Raw genomic sequence first — 17937 nt, 5'->3', positions numbered from 1 at the left:
CACTCACAACCCTTACCATCATGGAGGGGAGGGGTGGAGATCAGGTTAGGTTAAGCCCTGCCTTAACAGGGTGTCACCAGGAGTCGGGCAAAAGCATGGCTTTGAGAAGCTGGCCAAGGTCTGCGTTTGATCTGGAGTTGTTTCCTTCCTAGAGACACATCAACGCAAGGTCCTCCCTTCCTCGCTTTCTGCTTGTTCCTTTAGCAAAAGACTGGTCTCAAACTCACAGACATCCACCTGCCTCTGCCTCCCTAGTACTGGGATTAGTGCACCCTCACACCTGCCTGTTTTTTCACTTTTGGTTTCTCTGTGTAGCCCTGGCTGTCCTGGAACTCACTCTGTAGACCAACCTGGACTCAAACTCAGAACCGCCTGCCTCTGCCTCCCAAGTGCTGGGATTTAAGGCATGCACCGATGTGGCCCAGGTGTTTTGTTGTTTTTCACAGAGGTGCGACAGCAGTAATTTCTAGACTTCTGAGGCAAGAACGGTTATTCTGATAAAACAATGTCTCCTAAGGTGGATTATCCCCAAATGTAGACAGAAGGTAGCAGACCTGGATGGAGCTCACAGATGTTCACAGGTGGCTATGCCTTTAATGTTCTGAACAGCAGACTACCACACCAAGTTATCCCGAAATTATGGAACTGGCACCTCACTGGAGCTGAGTTCCAGCCCCTGCTGTTCAACTGTCATCCATTTTCTGGACTGTGCATCCGAACCCTCCCTTGGCCATGCTCTCCCTACAGAATTTAAGCTATAGCAGGTGAGATGGGGGTGCTTAGATATCTAGAAACTTCCCAGGCTATCTCTTTAATTCTCATTACAATCCTGATGCTTGTGAGAACAGTAGAATCCCAAGACAGTTAAGTCAGCAATTGTGTTGGGCACAGGTCCTAACTTCAGGGCTGTCTCCTCCAACCACCTTAACTTTTTCATTTTCCCATTTTGTGTGTGTGTGATGTAGAGAGCAGAATGCACATGTAGAGGTCAGAGACTGTCCTCACCATAGTGTGGTCACAGGCTCTGCTGTTCAAGGTTCAGCAGCCCTGAGGCCACAGTAACTGGTTCCCTACAGTCTGTCCCTTAGATGACCATTTCACAGAATAAAATGCTTCTGGTGGGGCCACCTCAGAAGAGTTCACCCACTGAAAGACGACACCCCATGCTATGTAAATGTTTTATTTTAATGTCCAGAGTTTTAGAATGAAAGGCTGGTGCTCCCTCCTGGCCTGTTTCACAGGTTCTCGATGGGCTGATGAGGCCAGTACGGGTACTTCTTCTTGTCCAGCTTGGTTTCTGGGAAGATTTCATTCAAGTCGTCAATGGTCATCTGATCAAAGGGGACTATGTTCTTTATTTTCTCCAGCTAGAAAGAGCAGACATGAGTTAGCCCCAGGAAACAGGCAAGGCCACCAAGAACAAAACAAGAATCCAAGGAGGTCACTGCCAAGGATGACAGAGACAACATGTCATAGAGGCCATGGCTCATCCTCACCTGCGCCTCATATTGCTGGATCCTGGCCTGGGATTCAGACACAAACGCAGCACAGGTCTTCATCTTTAAGAGAAAGGAGAAACTGTCCTGAAACCAAGTGACAGCCTGCCCCAAGGCGCAAGCAGCTCCAGCCTGTTCACTTCCCACTGCTATCTAAAGAAGAACACGCTGACCTAGCCTGAGTGCTTTGGGAGGGGCAAACCACAGCTTTCCCCATACCCACAAAGCAGCCAGGCAGGAAAGCAGCTTAGGATTGGTCACTGCATAGTCTCAGCAAGTCACATGACTCTAGGGCCAGGTTCCAATGTTGACCTGAGGTATTTTCAGACAAATAGATATATGAATGCTGAATGGATTGTTTTTTAAAACTGAGGTCCTGTTTTTAACAGATCTGCTGGGTGTAAAACTGACACTGAGATGCATGTGTTTACAGAACTCCCAACAGATGATGTAGTCACTGGACACACTGTTGTCACACTCACAACAGTGACTCTCCTATTAGCTCACCCCACCTCTCCCCGAGCAGCCTCTCAGCCATCCATCACTAAAGATGAACTGCATTTTCTAGAGATTTATACAGACAAGGCTTCACTGTGTAGCTCTGGCTGGCCTCCAACTCTGAGATCTACCTGCCTCTGCCCTCAGAGTGCTGCATATGAAGGTGTGCACCTCCAGGCCCAGGCTCGTTGGCTTCTTCTAACCAGCATTATCTTAGATTCATTCATGCTCCTGCATTTATTAGCGATCCTCTTGGTTCTCACAACACTCTACCCTTCAATTTAAGTCACTACCCTTCCTACTAATGACAATAGTCATTAAGAAAACTTCAGGGCTGGAGAGATGGCTCAGAGGTTAAGAGCACCAACTACTCTTCCAGAGGTCCTGAGTTCAATTCCCAGCAACCACATGGTGGCTCACAACCATCTGTAACGAGATCTGGCGCCCTCTTCTGTATACATAATAAATAAATAAATCTAAAAAAAAAAAAGAAAAGAAAAGAAAACTTCAGGATCTGATCATAGTGGTGCATGCCTATAATCCCCGTACTTGGGAGGCTAAGGCAGGAGGATCACCATGACTTTGAGGCCAACCAAGGCTACACAGTGAGACCTTACAAAACAAAACAAAAAAAACAAGACAATTTTGGAGGAAAAAAACAAAACAAACAAACAACGTGCCCACTACTTACATCCTCCTTTTCCTCACTGTCCACCAGGGCTGTGTATTTATCCTCGGGCACTGGAATCTTCAGGGCATTATACTAGAAACAAGAACAAAGCAGTCACCCTCGTACCCAGAGCCCGAAGGACTGAATGCCTCTACTCCTTACAGACCACATGATAACATCCCATCCCTTCCAATCTCTGGTACTGTGGTAGGAAGAGTTGGAAGCTCTCCCCAGCCCTGTCACTCATCGCTCAGGAAACCTCCCCACTTCTTTATCACAGTGCTCCTTCCCTCAGCACTGGCTGTTCTTCCAGAGGAACCAGATTCAATCCTCAGCACCCATAGAGCAGCTCAAAACAGTCTATAATTCTAATTCCAGGAGGTCCGATAGCCTCATCAAGCTTCTGGCACCAGCCATGTACATAGAAATACAGGCAGGCAAAAACTCCATACACATGAAATTAATTTTTTTAAAAGAAGAGAAGGAGACAGAAGGGCCATGGAGGTGAAAGAAGGAGAACATGTTAGTTTATGAAAAGGAGGCAGGTAAGGGATCTGAAGGGGAACTTAGGAGAAGAGCTGGCCCTGGCAGCCCTCTAGCTCCTGGGAACAAGGTTACCCTGGACTGCTGAACCCGGGACTGTGACTAGACAGGTTCTAAGCCCACTGCTGCAGGGCCTTTGGCCACACCCACTTTCCCACCTCCCATCCCTTAACAAGATCAAAGCTTTAGTTATCTGAAGGCTTACCTTCTTTTCAAATTCATCCACCAAGCCAGCCTTGGCCACATTGGCCCTGTAATAAGCCCAGTCAATCGCTGGTGGTTTCTCAGACACATTAGCCAACCTGCTCATATGGAAAAGTAAAGTCAGGACTATTCCACAAGCAACAGACACTACTCACACAACAATCTCCCTAGTCCTTATCACACTGGAATGTCAGCACACATTTCTCTGAAGGACCACCACAAAAATGCCCCCCCCCCAAAAGCAAGCTTACATTTACAAATCACATCCATTTCTTTACTTGGTCAGACTATTAGAAATGCCTGTGTAGTGCTGGCAAGATGCTAAGTGGGTAAAGGCACTTGTTGCTAAACCTGAGGACATGTGTTCAACCCCTGGGGCGCACATGGTGGAAGCAGAGAGCCAGCACCCACAAGCTTCCCTCTGTTGGCCTCATGTGCTCCATGGCACACAGAGTGGCAGATGTGCACTGATATACATACTAAATAAATGTAATAAATGTCAAAACATTGCTTCTAGGTGCAGGGACAAGTAGCGGGGGGGGGGGGGGGGGGGGGGGGGGGGGCGGCTCTTTCTCACAACATACTTACCTGGTATGGAGGGTCTCACTCCAGGACTTTAGGGAGTTTCCAATTGTCTTTTGGTTTCGGGGTATAATCTCCACAAAAGCTACCCAATCAATGGTTTTTAGAGCAAATTTACGCGCAGCCATCTTGGGATCCTAAAAAACAAAGCAGGTCAGATTAAACAATGCCTTTGGAGAGAACCCCTGAAGGAGAGCATTTCAGAGAAATACAAATCTTTCTAGAGACAGCTCAGCACGGTTTAAGCATTTGGTGGTCTAGTCAACAGCTAAAGGAATTAGGACTTGTGGCCCAGTTGTTAGAATGCTTGTCCAGTATGGGCAAAGCCCTGGGTTCCAGCTCCAGCACCACATAAGCTGACATGGGAGGCAGGAGGATGAAAGTTCAGGGTCATCTCTGGTTACACAGTGAGTTCAAGGCCACCCTGGGACACATGATAGCCTGCTTCAACCCTTCCTCTAGCCCGACCCTTTATTATTAGAAACCCAATTCTACTTTCTGTTCTACATGTGTCTTTGCAAACATTGCTAAAGGACATTCATACACTATACAAAAGTTAAATAAATAACAATTGTGCCTTATCCACTGATTTCCCACCATACAGAAATTTGACAGAGAAAATTTGACAAAGCTTCAAAAAGAGAAGACAAAATTTCCTCATCTGCAAATTGGGAGAAAGAGCTGTTAAAAATACCAAGTGAAACTTTAGGCATCAATTTGCCCTAGTTTCATACAGACTTCTGGGGACTCTCAACCCCTGCCCTACACTGGAACCTTCATAGTCGCGTCATATTGTCCACAGCACACATGCCTTGCATTTTCAGAGGCATTTTTACACACACGACAGCGAGAGAAGAAAGTGACTGCAGCTGTCTTTAAACCAAAACAAGACAAAATACAGGAAATCACTACGATCAGGTTTGTAAAGTGGAAACCGTTTGTACAAGCTGAGTGGATTCCAGGCGACGTGGAGGATACCTTCCTAAAGATCAAAGTTGTCAAATGCCAGTGCCCTCTTCCTTCCTTCCCTCCCTTCTAGAACAGCTTACGTCTCTAGGAGGGGAGAGGCTAAGGGAACTGTCAGGTGAATAAAGATGCCAAAAATGCACTTTCCTAGGCACGAGGGGAACGCAGGAGTCACAGACGTTGTGTTGTCTGGTTAATCTCTAGCGCCTGGAACAGGTCATGAGAATAAGAAATGACCAGTGGTTATTCAACCAACCGGTAGACGAACCTGAGACACCTCAGTATTACCCACACTGGACTCCTACAACCTCCATAAGGAGGGGAGGACGCAGCGCTGCAACCTACGAGGTGTGCTGTCCCCTGAGAAAGCTATCACTACGGCTACGTGATGGTTCCCCGACCCATACACTGCACTCCTGAGTTCGCCACAGTGTGAGACACGGTTTGTGGCAACATCTGAATCAATGGTGATTGGCCAAACCATAGCCAGGCCCCAGCCTTCGACCCGCGGCGAAGGTGAGCAGGGCGAAGCAGTGACCTCGGGAGCTCGGCCAGCGGGGCAGCTTGAAGGCACGACGTCCTCCGCGGAGGTGGAACGAGCGTCAAAGCGAGGTCTAGAGCATCTAATGCAGAAGAGCCCGTGGAGGCTGGACTCAGTACCTCGAACCCCACTCACCTTCACCGACCCCGGCGGACCGCTGTCTCCAGCAGTAAAGAACGGAAGTGGGTCGCCGGAAGTTCTCCCTTCGGCTAATCCGAAAGCGCAATGGACGGGCCTTGTTTTACATGTCAACCAATGAACATAGAGCCTGCCTCAGGAAGTCCCGCCCTCAAAGGCGGGCACAGCGCCTGCGCAGTCGGAGTCTCTGTTGGTTGGGGGCGCTCCCGTCCCTCACCCCCTGCCCCACCCCCGCCGATGGGCCGGCCCGGCTCTCCCTGCCGAGGAATGGGCCGGCCCGGTGGCGGGCGGGCAGCGGCGGCCCAAGATGGCGGAACTGCAGCTGGACCCGGCGATGGCGGGGCTGGGAGGGGGTGGCGGGAGTGCGGTGGGCGACGGGGGCAGCTCGGGCCGCGGACCCCCCAGCCCTCGGCCGGCCGGCCCCACGCCCCGCGGACACGGCCGCCAGCCCGCCGCCGTCGCGCAGCCATTGGAACCGGGGCCCGGACCTCCGGAGCGGGCGGGGGGCGGCGGGGCGGCCCGCTGGGTCCGGCTCAACGTGGGCGGCACCTACTTCGTGACCACCAGACAGACCCTAGGCCGGGAGCCCAAGTCCTTCCTCTGCCGCCTGTGCTGCCAGGAGGACCCGGAGCTGGACTCGGACAAGGTGCGCCCCGCCCTCGGGCGCGCCCCCGGGCTGTGGGACCCCTTCTAGGCTAGCGTTCCGATCTCTGGGACGCTTTTTCCTCCAGCAGGCCCTGCAAACCCGGACTTCAGTCCACTTTCGCCCCCCGGGTTAGCACCTGCGGCCTCGGAAGGATCTCCCCTCCCCATTCCTCCCCATCTTTAGGCACACTCCGGCTTCCCTCCGCACCCCGCCCTTTTCTCAGCTGCTCCTTCCAGGAGCTGTCCGCCTGCACCCACGGGACCCCCCTGTGTACTCTTCTGACATTCTCTGCCCCCCCCCCCCGAGGATCCCACCTTCTTAGATCTGCATGAGTTTTTCCCTGGCTCCGGTACAGCCGGTGCCAGGTGCATTCAGAACTGGGTCAGGGTGAACGACCACATCTTTGTCACTTTAGTAAACTTGGGGTTTAACGATAGATAGCTTCCACCGCTGAAGGCTGCTGGAGGTGCTCTTGGTGGTGTTGCACGGCTTCCCTAAAATCCTGGTCCCAGAACTTGTATGGGGTAACAATCGCCGTTTCGGTACATTTTTGGAAGTAAATGCATTCCTTGGGAAGATGATTGCATTTGCCCATGCAAATCTAGGCTGACCAGTTAGGACTCAGCAAATATGTAGACTGAGAAATAAATACCGTTAGACAAGGTGGAGGACCGCTGACCAAAGGGTTGAGGGGTGGCAAGACGTGTCATTCGTTTCCAATTTGAACTGTAACTTTTGTAGGTTCATCTTTGATTCTCAGATGCATTGGCTGTAGCTTACATCGCCTTCCATGCCATAAAGCACTCCTGTGGTTAACAGTTAGACTTGCATAAACACTTAGCAATTTCATCTGTTCTCCTCTGATACCAAATTGATGGGAACCTAACCCATCCTGACTAAAGAGATTCTAGAACTCCTGTTTATAGGGAGTTATTTTTATATACCCTAAATCTTCCTTCTGGCCACAAAGCCAGTTTCTTGTTTCTTTTACTGTAAAGATGAGTAGAATTAAAGCTGCCCAGAGCCAAGTCCTGGCAGTACCACACTTCCTCTGGGCACAGAGCTAGGGTGTGTAAGATTACAGCTGGCAGTGTGGACTCCCACTGATGTTGGCCTTGGGCTCAGGAGAGTTGCCAATAGAACGGAGGTTTTCTTAGAATTAGGAATGTAGTCCAGGGGCAATGAAGAATCAAAATGTTCAACACAGAGCTATGGTATTTCCTTCATCTCCTGGTATCCTCCAGAAGAATGTTACCCAGTAAATAAAGGCCTAGCAATGGGGATGACTGTGCATCTATGACATCTGACCTGAAATTATCTTAAATCCAGCCTTCTGGCCAATAGTTTAAGATAAGCAAACTGGGCCGGGTGGTGGGGCACACCTTTAGTCCCAGCACTCAGGAGGCAGAGCCAGGCGGATCTCTGTGAGTTCGAGGCCAGCCTGGTCTACAGAGCAAGATCCAGGACAGGCACCAAAACTACACAGAGAAACCCTGTCTTGGCGGGGGAGGGGGGAAGATAAGCAAACTGTGTAGCAAAACAGGCCTCACTTAAACAAACAAACAAAAAAAAGCTGGGATTAAAGGATGTACCACCACACCTGACATCTGTTTTTTTAGCATAGAGTGAATCTGTTGCCTGAGTACACTGACAGATTGGGGGAAATATAATTTAGAAAATATTCCTGAAAGGTTATGTTTGGTCGACAGGACGAGACTGGAGCATATCTGATTGACCGAGACCCCACCTACTTTGGTCCTATCCTAAACTACCTCCGACATGGAAAGCTCATCATTACCAAGGAGTTGGCAGAAGAAGGTAAGGACACCTCACTGAGTGGTTTCGAACTTCCAGGCCACCAGAGCTGCCTCGCAGGCTTGAGTTTGTTTGGGGTCCTCACTGAACTTGTGCAGATGTAACACTCCATCCGAGAAGTAAGCAGGAAGCCTCCAGCTCCCGGGGCTTGTCCTGAGAGCCTTGAAGGAGCTGCCCTGGGCTCCGTTCAGCTGCCGTAGTGGAAGCTGGGTTGCTTTGCTTTGCAGATTACTTCGGGCTTTTGAACCTGCAGAACTGATTTTATTTGCTGGCAGTGAATGTCCGTAGCCTGAAGCACCACATCTCTGGCATTCAGTTATTTTTATTTCCCCATTTTCCTTTGGATTTGCAAAAATAATATTAATAAAGGTCTGACCTCATTTCTTTAAGACTCTGGTCTCATGCTTCCCTGTGAAGCTGTTCTGACCTAATTCACTCTGCAGCTCATTGTCAGCTGTGTCTCTGGCTGCCTTGTCGATGGGCTTTGTAGGGCATCTGGATTGTAAGTGGGTCTAGTCCTCCATGTAAAAGGCCTACCTGGTCTCTGGAGGCATTCAGTGGAAATTTGGGGCCCTTTCCTAAATCCCAGACCCCTGATCTAAAACCTCTGGATAGGAAAGCTTATAATGGCAAGCCACTTCATTAATGAGGATGGCCAGTAAAGAGAGGAATTGTGAATTCTTGCTCATTCTCTTTCTCTCTGAAGCCTTTAAAAAAAAAATTCAAGCCGGTAGGTAGTGTCCCACGCCTTTAATCCCAGCACTCAGGAGGCAGAGGCAGGTAGATCTGAGTTTGAGGCCAGCCTGGTCTACAAGAGTGAGTCCCAGGACAGCCAGGCTACACAGAAACCCTGTCTCAAAAAACCAAAAAAAAAAAAAATCATTTCGGATTCATACTTGAGTAATAGGAAACGTATAAGGAAATTTAATATTGATCATTTATCTGCATCTTCTTTCCAGTTTGTCCATTGTTGTGATAATGTTCATTAGAACATTTTTTCCCTAGGGCAGGATCATACATCCCATAATTGTTCCAAGATCTTTGATTTTGTTTACCGTGAGAGAAGTCATGATTGCTGTCCCCCCCCACACACAAACACACACACGCCTTTTTTTGTCAGCTGGGGATCAAACTTTGCTAGGCAAGCATTCTGCCACTGACCACCCCTGATGGCCTTTTAATTTTGTTCAGCTAATAATTACCCTATTAAACTCTTAAGTTTATATACCTGCACCTGTCCACCAGCCCTTTCTAGGGAGAACAGGTAAATACTGCAAGGTCAGGAGTTATCCACTGTGGCAGGTTCCAAGAACTCGGGGACATGTGGATAGCTAACACACAGGTGCCAAGAGGAAGCAGGGCGGATAAGACGGGAAGCAAGAAAACCCCTGTGTTTTATTTGCTTTAGTGTGGGAAAGGTTATGGGCATGCCCTATATGGCAGAGTTAAATTTCTTAGGATGAAAGGGAGATGGGATTTCTGTTTGAAAAATGCAGTTCTTTTTTTTTTCTTTTTCTTTTCTTTCTTTTTTGTTTTTGTTGTTGTTGTTGTTTGAGACAGGGTTTCTCTGTGTAGTCCTGGCTGTCCTGGAACTCCCTTTGTAGACCAGGCTGGCCTTGAACTCACAGATCTGCCTGCCTCTGCCTCCTTAGTGGTGGGATTAAAGGTGTACGTCACCGCCACTGCCACGGGCAGTTCTTTGCAAGCGCTGTTTTCGTGGTGAGCTCACACATCTCTGACTTCGGTCTGGTCCTTGTTCTAGGTGTGCTGGAGGAAGCAGAGTTTTACAATATCGCATCTCTCGTGCGGCTGGTTAAGGAAAGGATACGAGACAATGAGAACAGAACTTCACAAGTAAGGTGTCTGGAACTGCTAAGGGCAAACCTCTCCAGTGGTCTCTCTCTCTGTGTGATGTGAAAAGGGTGCCTTTCTCCTCAGAGCTGGAGGGCCAAAATGGCTCAGAGTGAGGACGCTGAGGAGAAATAACAGAACACAGAACAGCCCCACCCCTTAGGATAGAGTGTTACTGCTCACCATGTACTGGTGGGAAAACCTCAAGCCACTCTACATCCAGCGCCTGTTCTCCAGGTTGTAGCCAGCCTGGTCTCGCACTCTCCTGCCTCAGCTTCCCTAGTACTGGAATTCCTGGCCCAGCAAAGCCTGTCTTTGCTGATGGAGTATCTGCCTCCCACAGTATGAAAACCCATAGTCTCACGTGCTCCTCTTCTGTACTAGGACCACCTTTAAGCTCTGATCACCTCACATCAGGTTCTGCAAGCCACTTGAAAAACATGTGTGAATCGTGCTACTAAGAAGATGATATCCAAGCCGGGCGGTGGTGGCGCACGCCTTTAATCCCAGCACTCGGGAGGCAGAGCCAGGCGGATCTCTGTGAGTTCGAGGCCAGCCTGGACTACCAAGTGAGTTCCAGGAAAGGCGCAAATCTACACAGAGAAACCCTGTCTCGAAAAACCAAAAAAAAAAAAAAAAAGATGATATCCAGCCTCTTCTTATCACAGTATCTGGATTTTTATATTAACTCAGTAGATGTCATAACAGAAATGCCTCCTGTTGGGGGAGGGCAGATGGTAGGGCAGACGTAGCCTGCTTCCCATGTCATTCATCACGTGGGTGAGCAGCTTCTGTAGTGTGTGAAGCCCTCGCGATTCCGTAACAGGAGAAGGTCCTGTGGACTCTCCCTTTCTGTGTGTAGGAAACAGCGGCTCCAGATTCGCAGGTCCAGGCAGGCTGTGCTCCTCCGTGGCCACCTGTCTGAATGGCATGCTGCTGCTTCTTCTACAACCTTATTCCAGCGGTGGCTCTTTTTTCCTTACTCTGTCACAGCCTTGGCTGTCACTACTAAAGAAAAGCCCACCAGGGTTGCTGAACCACTTTTCCCCAGGCATTTACAAAGATAGACTTCTGGCCTATGCTTAGAAGACTTCTTGTTGATGTTTACTGGTAGATTTATACTTGGTAGACATCAAACTGTGTTCTCTAGTCTCTGCCATCCTACATTTCCATCTTTTGCTTTGTAGATATTTAATAAATAGATGTTTCAGAAGTCTAGCTTTATCCCCGGTTTCCCACATTCTAAAATAAACTTGATTGCTTAGTAGAAATTTTGATGGTACCCTGAATTGCATAATCTGAAACCATCCAAATCATGTTCTGCATTCTTTGCCATTAGTTGATTCCCTGAGAGCATCCCAAGATTTCTTTTTGATGGCAGCAATTAACTTAATTAGTCCTCCAGATTCTGAAGGCTTGAGGACTCATACCCTGTTGGTAGCCTTTTTGTTCCAGGAATGTCAAGACCTTTTGATGTTGACTGATCTTTCTTCTGTCCTTTTTTTGTAGTGACTCTGAGAGATGGGTTGATAGTCAAAGACTCCGTCTTCCTGTGTCCTCATAGATTTCCAGATATACCTCCTTGAATGTGTGCACTGTCTGTTGTGCATGGCAGGCATTCAGGCAGAACCTAAGATGTGGAGGCCCTAAGCCCCCTTTTGCTGTAGCCTCTTGTCTCTTTTAGTGGCTGACAAGTTTTAAGTACTTTTCTGTTCCGTATGTGTGTGTGTGTGTGTGTGTGTGTGTGTGTGTGTGTGTGTGTGTGTGATTAGTCTTGGTTCTTTTTGGAGCACTGGTGGGTTGACTCTTAAAGAGAAAAAAGGGGGTTAATGGCAGCTTAGATAGTAGGGACTTTGGCTACTCTGGCCAATATCACAGATCTTTTGGGATGCTCTGAATTTTGTAATATAAACCTGATTGTTTTTAAAATGTGTGGGTGAACATATGGAAAGAACCAAAGGGAATTGTCAGGGGATTTGTCTGTATTTTCAAAAAATGTTCCCTCTTAGAACTGTATAGTGATTGTTCTTTAGTTTATTGTCATTGTGTCTTTGTTTTGTTTTGTTTTTGTTTTTGTTTTTCAAGACGGGGTTTCTCTGTGTATCTCTGGCTATCCTGGAACTCACTCTGTAGACCAGGCTGGCCTCGAACTCAGAGGTCCCCCTGCCTCTGCCTCCTGAGTGCTGGGATTAAAGGTTTGCATCAGCACCGCCAGCCTTATTGTTTTATCTTTTAAGGTGCCTGGCATGGATCCCAGGAGCTCACAAATACTAGACGGTGACTCTGCTGCTGAGCCACATCCCCAGCCCCAAAACCCCCTTTTTTGTTTCTCGGTGTGTTGACACACAGCCTCTTTGTGCGGTCCCAGCTGGCCTGAGCTCAGTCCTCCTGCTTTAACCTGAGTGCTAGGATTACAAATGTGTCCACGCCCACCACAGCTACTCAGGGAATCCTAAGGGGCTGGGAAGCTCGCCAGGAGTGCAGGCAACAAATAAATGTTTTTTGTTTTGTTTTCTATAATCCCACACCTCTGTAACAGGAATGCACTGTTAAACACCGACGGCTTCCTGGTCAAGTCAGCAAGGGGGAAGCTAATGAGTATTTGTACAATATGTGTTTTCTTCTTGATACGATAATAGGTTAATATGCAATTTCCCATTGCCAGGTGGCAGACCATAATCCCAACACATGGGAAACTGAGCCAGGGGTAAAATCAGGACTTTGAGACCAGGTTGGAATAAATAGTGAATTCCAGGACATCTAGGACAAACTTGCAAGGCGTGGTGGCACATGCCATTATCCCAGCACTGGGGAGGCAAAGGAAGATGGATCTGAGTTCAGGACCAGTCTGCTATACGTAATGAATTCCAGGACAGCCAGGACTAAATAATGAGACCCTTTCTCCAAAAGGAAAAAGAGTGAGCCTGAACAGATGGCTAAGAGTGCATGCTGGTCTGGCAGAGGACTGGAGTTCAGTTCCCAGCACCTGTGTTGGGTGACTCACAACCACCTGTAACTTCAGCTCCAAGGGATTCCACATCTTCCTTTGGCTTCCATGGGCATCCAGAAACAAATGGCATACACGTTCATACACATAAATAAAAAATTTTTTATTTCAAAAAGGTCATTCCCATAATCATTTCTATCCAGTCTAGACCATCACAATATGGTATGTATCTTAGCATCAAATCACATATAAACCACTTAAAAACAACCTGACTCCTGCTCAGTGCCTGGGGAGTGGTCGCTCTAAGTGTGACGACACAGCTGCTCACACAAACTGTCCTCTGAAGTTCAGGGTCATTGTCCACATCGATTCATGCCCTTGGGCTTGCTTTCTGTTCTTATAGCTGATGGTTCTCATTGAACCCACAGTGCTGTTTGGAGAGAGAGGTACTGGGTGGTCCCAGAACCCCCAAGGCAACTGCGGGTGGTGGGGTCCTGGTGGGGCCCCTGTGTTGCTATCCTCGTCTGCCTCTTGTTGCAGGGCCCCGTGAAGCATGTGTACAGGGTCCTGCAGTGTCAAGAGGAAGAGCTCACTCAGATGGTCTCCACCATGTCTGACGGCTGGAAATTCGAACAGGTATATTTCTCAAAGAGCCACGACCCCAGCACCTCCTCCCAGGGAGCCACAACCAGCCAGTCAGTAGCCCTGGAAGTGGGAGTGGGTGAGGCAGGTGCAACCCCATTTCAAAATTGGGAAAGAGCTCCTTGGTGTGCATTACTTGCTCAACGGCATGTGATGGTTGGGAAGGGTTGGGAGGAGGACCACATTTCTTGGTTTCACATCCAGAGTTTGAACTTGACAGTGCCCGGGGTCATGGAGCTTTTTGTTACCTCGAACATTCCTTCAGAAGTGCTCTGCTGACATCAGTCTATGAGCCCTGAAGAAGGCTGCCTTCAGCAGGAACTTAGAGTTCTGGATGTGTGGGTCTCAGGTGTGCTAGAAGGGACCAGACACAGACGTGTGTCACAGTCATTTCCCAACATTCTCTCCCTTCATGTCTTTTGGCTTTGTGCTTAGAATTGAGGTTATGAAAACAAAGCCCACGAGGATCTGGATTTTACCGTTTTCTTCCATTAGATGGCAGCCTAGTTCATTTTCTGTTGCCTCGGCTCTCCAGGAAGCTGAGCTTGCACCAGGGGGTGAGAGTTTGTGTGGAGAAGACTGTCTATGTGGGGTCTCAGGCCAGCTGCACTGTCACCAGAGGCTCATTTACAGAGCACAAGCTACAGCTTGTGTGAGCACTGCTAGTTATAGCTAGAGGCAGAGATGCCTCTTTCTGCGCTGCAGAACCGGCCCCGTCACATGGGTCCCTAGTGCCCAGTCAGCTGTGGGTGGCCAAACACTGCAGGGTTTATTGTCCCAACTCTTTCCTGATAGGTAATCTTAAGCAGAGGTTATTTAAAACAATATGTGAATATTCTTTGTGAAAGTAATGGTTAATTTTAAATGTTACTTATTAGTGTTATCACGGCCCTGGCGCTTGAACCCATGGCCTCACACAGTCTAGGCGAGTGCCCTCCCAATGAGCTGCACTCTAGTCCTCACATGGAATTTTCTAATGTCTTGAAGGAGGATGAGGTCTGTTCTTATTGCCGCCAAGGTGTGGATGAGGAAGTTGGACATGGGGGCGCCCAGTCTTGCAGCAGCAGTGCCCCAACTTCAGGCTGTGCTTGTGAGACCACACTCGCTCTTTGCCAAGCTTCTCTATGTGCAGATTTCCAATTTAGAGTTAAATGCTGAATTTGTTTCTCCCAAAGGGTTAAAGTACCATGGCATGCAGCTTTTGATGGCTGCAGAGTGGTTTGCTTGGTACTTCCAGGTCTTTCTGGGTTCTGGGTTCTGGTCTCTGGTCTGGAGAAAGAGCCAGTGGGAGCAGGCAGGGCTTAAAGGAGTGCCGCCTGCAGAAACACTCATCTTACCTCCTGTTGATACGGAGTGACCATGTTGATGCTTCTGATGCCTTTCGGATAGTGTCAGGTGCTTGGGTAAGGGGACAGGATGGAACTCCATGGTGGTGATACCTAGATCGGGATCCACTTACAGGACCTTGGCTGTCCCCAAGAACTGTTACCCTTTGAGGATAAAACTACACAGTTCAGTTGGTGTGACTTGTGTGGTACTAGGGTGCTTTTTGGTTTGATTGGTTTTGGTTTTGGTTTTGGTTTTTTTGAGACAGGGTCTCACTAAATAGCCCTGGCTTCCTTGAAACTGTGAAGATCAGACTAGCCTCATACTTAAAGAGGTCTGCTTAGCTCTGCATCCTGAGTGCTGGGATTAAAGGTGTATCCCACCAAGTGCCTGGCCCAGGACTTGAGTGTTTTAAGCCCCTGTGTATATAGGTGTACAGTCACCACCCTCCTGTTTTGCCAGCTGATCAGCATTGGCTCCTCCTATAACTATGGAAATGAAGACCAGGCAGAATTCCTCTGTGTTGTCTCCAGAGAACTAAATAATTCTACCAACGGCATCGTCATAGAGCCAAGCGAAAAGGCCAAGGTAAGACATGGCTTCCCCAGGCTGTTCTCTGCCTCCTTTGTGCCCAGCCTCTCTCCAGCTTTGCCCAGGCTGCCACTGGGTTCCTTTCCCTCCTTCTCCCTCTACGGAGATTTAAACCTGCTGGATTTAAATCTGCTGGATTTAAACCAGGCATTGTAGGGCCTTGGGAGATGGCGAGCAGAGTCAAATTGGTGAGCTCTGGCTTCAGTGCAAGACCTTGTCTCCAAAAAGAAAACAAAATGAGGTGGAGAGTGATAAAGGAACATGCCCAGCTTGGACCTTGACTGCCACACAAGCATGCACACCCACCAACACACACACACACTTATACCACACACACACACATATAAAAGCAGTCAGTCGGGATTCGTAAGTCAGTCATGGGAGCTGTGCCTAGATGAGGGTAGTTTTTGCATCCTGTCAGGATGGTGAAGAAGGGGTTTTGCACTGATGGCACTTCTCAGTGTTGCTGGATGCAGTCAGGCAGTGTCTGCCTGGCTCCTCGACAGCCCATGATTTCCTTCTCCTTCCCCACTGTGCCCTACAAACACACACTCACACTTCTGAAGAGCCTGAGTGTGTGGTGACTTTAACTGCTTTCTTTTTTTTTTTTTTTTTTTTTTTTTTTTTTTTTTTTTTTGGTTTTTCGAGACAGGGTTTCTCTGTGTAGCTTTGCGCCTCTCCTGGAACTCACTTGGTAGCCCAGGCTGGCCTCGAACTCACAGAGATCCGCCTGGCTCTGCCTCCCGAGTGCTGGGATTAAAGGCGTGCGCCACCACCGCCCGGCTTTTAACTGCTTTCTTTAACTTAGAAAACTTTGATCCACCAGCACAGAACCTTCTGCTCCACAGCAACCTCCCTGTACTTGGCAAGAAAGCTCTTTGCACTCAGGCACCCAATGAGGTTGAGGCTCCGAGCCTGCCTGCCTTGCTACATGGGCTGACAACAGATTGTGAGCTGCCCACAGGGCCAGAGGAAGCAGCTGCAGGTTTTAAAAATCTTTTTAAAATCGTTATTATGAATCTAGCCTACTTCACTGTCTTCAGCTGTGTCCTGCGTCTCAGTGCCCACACCCCAAGCTGGTGCTGGAGACCCAGCCTTTCCCAGGGTGAGCACATGCTTTACTCTGAGCCTCAGCCCATCCCGCAGCTCTCTTTCCCTCAGCAGTTGCTCAGCTGACTGTCTTCCACCATCTTCCACTTTTAGATTCTTCAGGAGAGAGGCTCTCGGATGTAAACGGAGAATCTGAAGTTCCAGAACCCTGAAGGCAAGAGAGCGATCGACCAAGCAGCTGAGAAGAGAATCCTGCACCTGTACAGTAACTGAGCTACTGCAGAGCAAAGCTGCGCCTGGTCCCCGAGAAGTGGTGTCCGCTGAGACCAGAGGAGCCCCACCCGCCTCGGACGGAGACGACAGTTGGCCTCTGGCTGCACGGCCCCTTTCCAGAAACCTGCTTTTGTTTTCTAGCCAGTGTTAGGACAGACCTTCACAACAGCATCTAGGATGGGTCCCTGGCTGGAGCCTTGTGGGGAGCTGCGGGGAAAGGAGGAGGGCCTAGCTCCCTGAGAACAGTCCAAGGAAGCTAGAACAGAGGAAGGAGGCTTGTCCTGAGCTGTGCCCTGATCTAAGCCTGCGTGTGCCATGATGGATGCGGCAGCTGCCATGACCATTCTTCCCTGACCGAGGCATTCTTTGAAGTTGGTGGGATGCAGGGGATTCCAGCCTTAGCGTGTTGAGTCGAGGTTTTGGGTACAGAATGGAGTTGCCAGAGGACCCACAATCCTATGAACAGAGCCCCAGAGGCAGGAGGATGAGGTGTCCTGTGCTGTGCTTGGAGGGGACTGGTTGCTATTCCTGGTTCTGAGCACTGGCCTGTCCCCACGAGTAGCTTCACCTGGTGTCTGTCCCACAGTGGGGCCCGTGTGGCCTAGCCTCGAGCAGGAGCTTAGAGGCTGCAGCATCCTAAGCAGCGCTGGACAGACGATGGTACTAAGCGGGCGCTGTAACTGCCTCTGCATTCTGACCTGGTTGGCCCCGTCTTCCTCCCCCAGCTTCTTGAACTGGACCAAAGAGAAAGGACTTTGTGGACCCTCTGTATGGCTTGGGGTGAGGAAGGCTGTTTCTGTGGAAGCTGCCAAATGTGTCATGTTGTCATAGCTAAAAGTGGTGGTGTTTTTGTGATTGTCTATTCAACATGCACTGACTGATCGGTGATACTTGTGTCTCTCCTTGATTTCCAACTGTGGCAAAGCAGCCCTGCAGAATCATCCCCAGCTGTGTGTGTGTGTGTGTGTGTGTGTGTGTGTGTGTGTGTGTGTGTGTGTTCACATGCATGGTGGCAGTCTGTGAACTCCCTGCATTTCTGATACCACCCCCACCCCACACACACACTTTCACCTGGGCATGCAATGTTGGCAGGCAAGGATTCAGTGCTTGTGCGATGGGGTGCTGCAAAGCCTCTTGGAGCCGACAGCCTAGAGCTGA

General features: G+C 49.1%; 2 protein-coding genes across 3 annotated transcripts; one reads left to right on the top strand and one right to left on the bottom strand.

Annotated features, from left to right (window-relative positions):
* Positions 1-1164: 1164 nt before the first annotated feature.
* Positions 1165-5763, bottom strand: Atp5pd (ATP synthase peripheral stalk subunit d). Of its 2 annotated transcripts, none has more exons than XM_052756353.1 (6): positions 5636-5763; positions 4000-4130; positions 3413-3509; positions 2686-2757; positions 1497-1559; positions 1165-1367 (listed from the first exon to the last, which is right to left on the bottom strand). In XM_052756353.1, the coding sequence occupies exons 2-6, from the start codon at positions 4119-4121 to the stop codon at positions 1236-1238; spliced, it is 486 nt and encodes a 161-aa protein (XP_052612313.1). In that variant the 5' UTR covers positions 4122-4130; positions 5636-5763; the 3' UTR covers positions 1165-1235. The 2 variants fall into 2 exon arrangements, with proteins under 2 accessions (XP_052612313.1, XP_052612315.1); XM_052756355.1 differs by lacking the exon at positions 5636-5763 and adding an exon at positions 5498-5620.
* Positions 5764-5845: 82 nt separating this feature from the next.
* On the top strand, positions 5846-17667 carry Kctd2 (potassium channel tetramerization domain containing 2). Its single transcript, XM_052756351.1, has 6 exons — positions 5846-6284; positions 7994-8102; positions 9862-9953; positions 13438-13533; positions 15328-15453; positions 16660-17667. Exons 1-6 carry the CDS (start codon positions 5946-5948, stop codon positions 16687-16689), a joined length of 792 nt encoding a protein of 263 aa, XP_052612311.1. The 5' UTR covers positions 5846-5945; the 3' UTR covers positions 16690-17667.
* The last annotated feature ends 270 nt before the right edge of the window (positions 17668-17937 follow it).

This window comes from Peromyscus californicus, unplaced genomic scaffold (genome assembly GCF_007827085.1).
Source record: "Peromyscus californicus insignis strain IS unplaced genomic scaffold, ASM782708v3 Scaffold_3__1_contigs__length_106647218, whole genome shotgun sequence".
In the NCBI taxonomy this organism is placed as follows: Eukaryota; Metazoa; Chordata; class Mammalia; order Rodentia; family Cricetidae; genus Peromyscus; species Peromyscus californicus.
Note: the sequence above shows the minus strand (reverse complement) of the source record. Positions and strands in the feature narration are given on the sequence as shown.

Excerpts from the sequence above, each read along its gene's own strand:
- Atp5pd (XM_052756353.1), bottom strand. The coding sequence starts at position 4,121 with ATGGCTGCGCGTAAATTTGCTCTAAAAACCATTGATTGGGTAGCTTTT. Across the intron at positions 3,510-3,999 it reads AGTGAGACCCTCCATACCAG|GTTGGCTAATGTGTCTGAGA; the intron begins GTAAGTATGTTG and ends CCATATGAGCAG. Across the intron at positions 1,560-2,685 it reads ACAGTGAGGAAAAGGAGGAT|ATGAAGACCTGTGCTGCGTT; the intron begins GTAAGTAGTGGG and ends TTTCTCTTAAAG.
- Kctd2 (XM_052756351.1), top strand. The coding sequence starts at position 5,946 with ATGGCGGAACTGCAGCTGGACCCGGCGATGGCGGGGCTGGGAGGGGGT. Across the intron at positions 9,954-13,437 it reads ATGAGAACAGAACTTCACAA|GGCCCCGTGAAGCATGTGTA; the intron begins GTAAGGTGTCTG and ends CTCTTGTTGCAG. Across the intron at positions 13,534-15,327 it reads ACGGCTGGAAATTCGAACAG|CTGATCAGCATTGGCTCCTC; the intron begins GTATATTTCTCA and ends CTGTTTTGCCAG.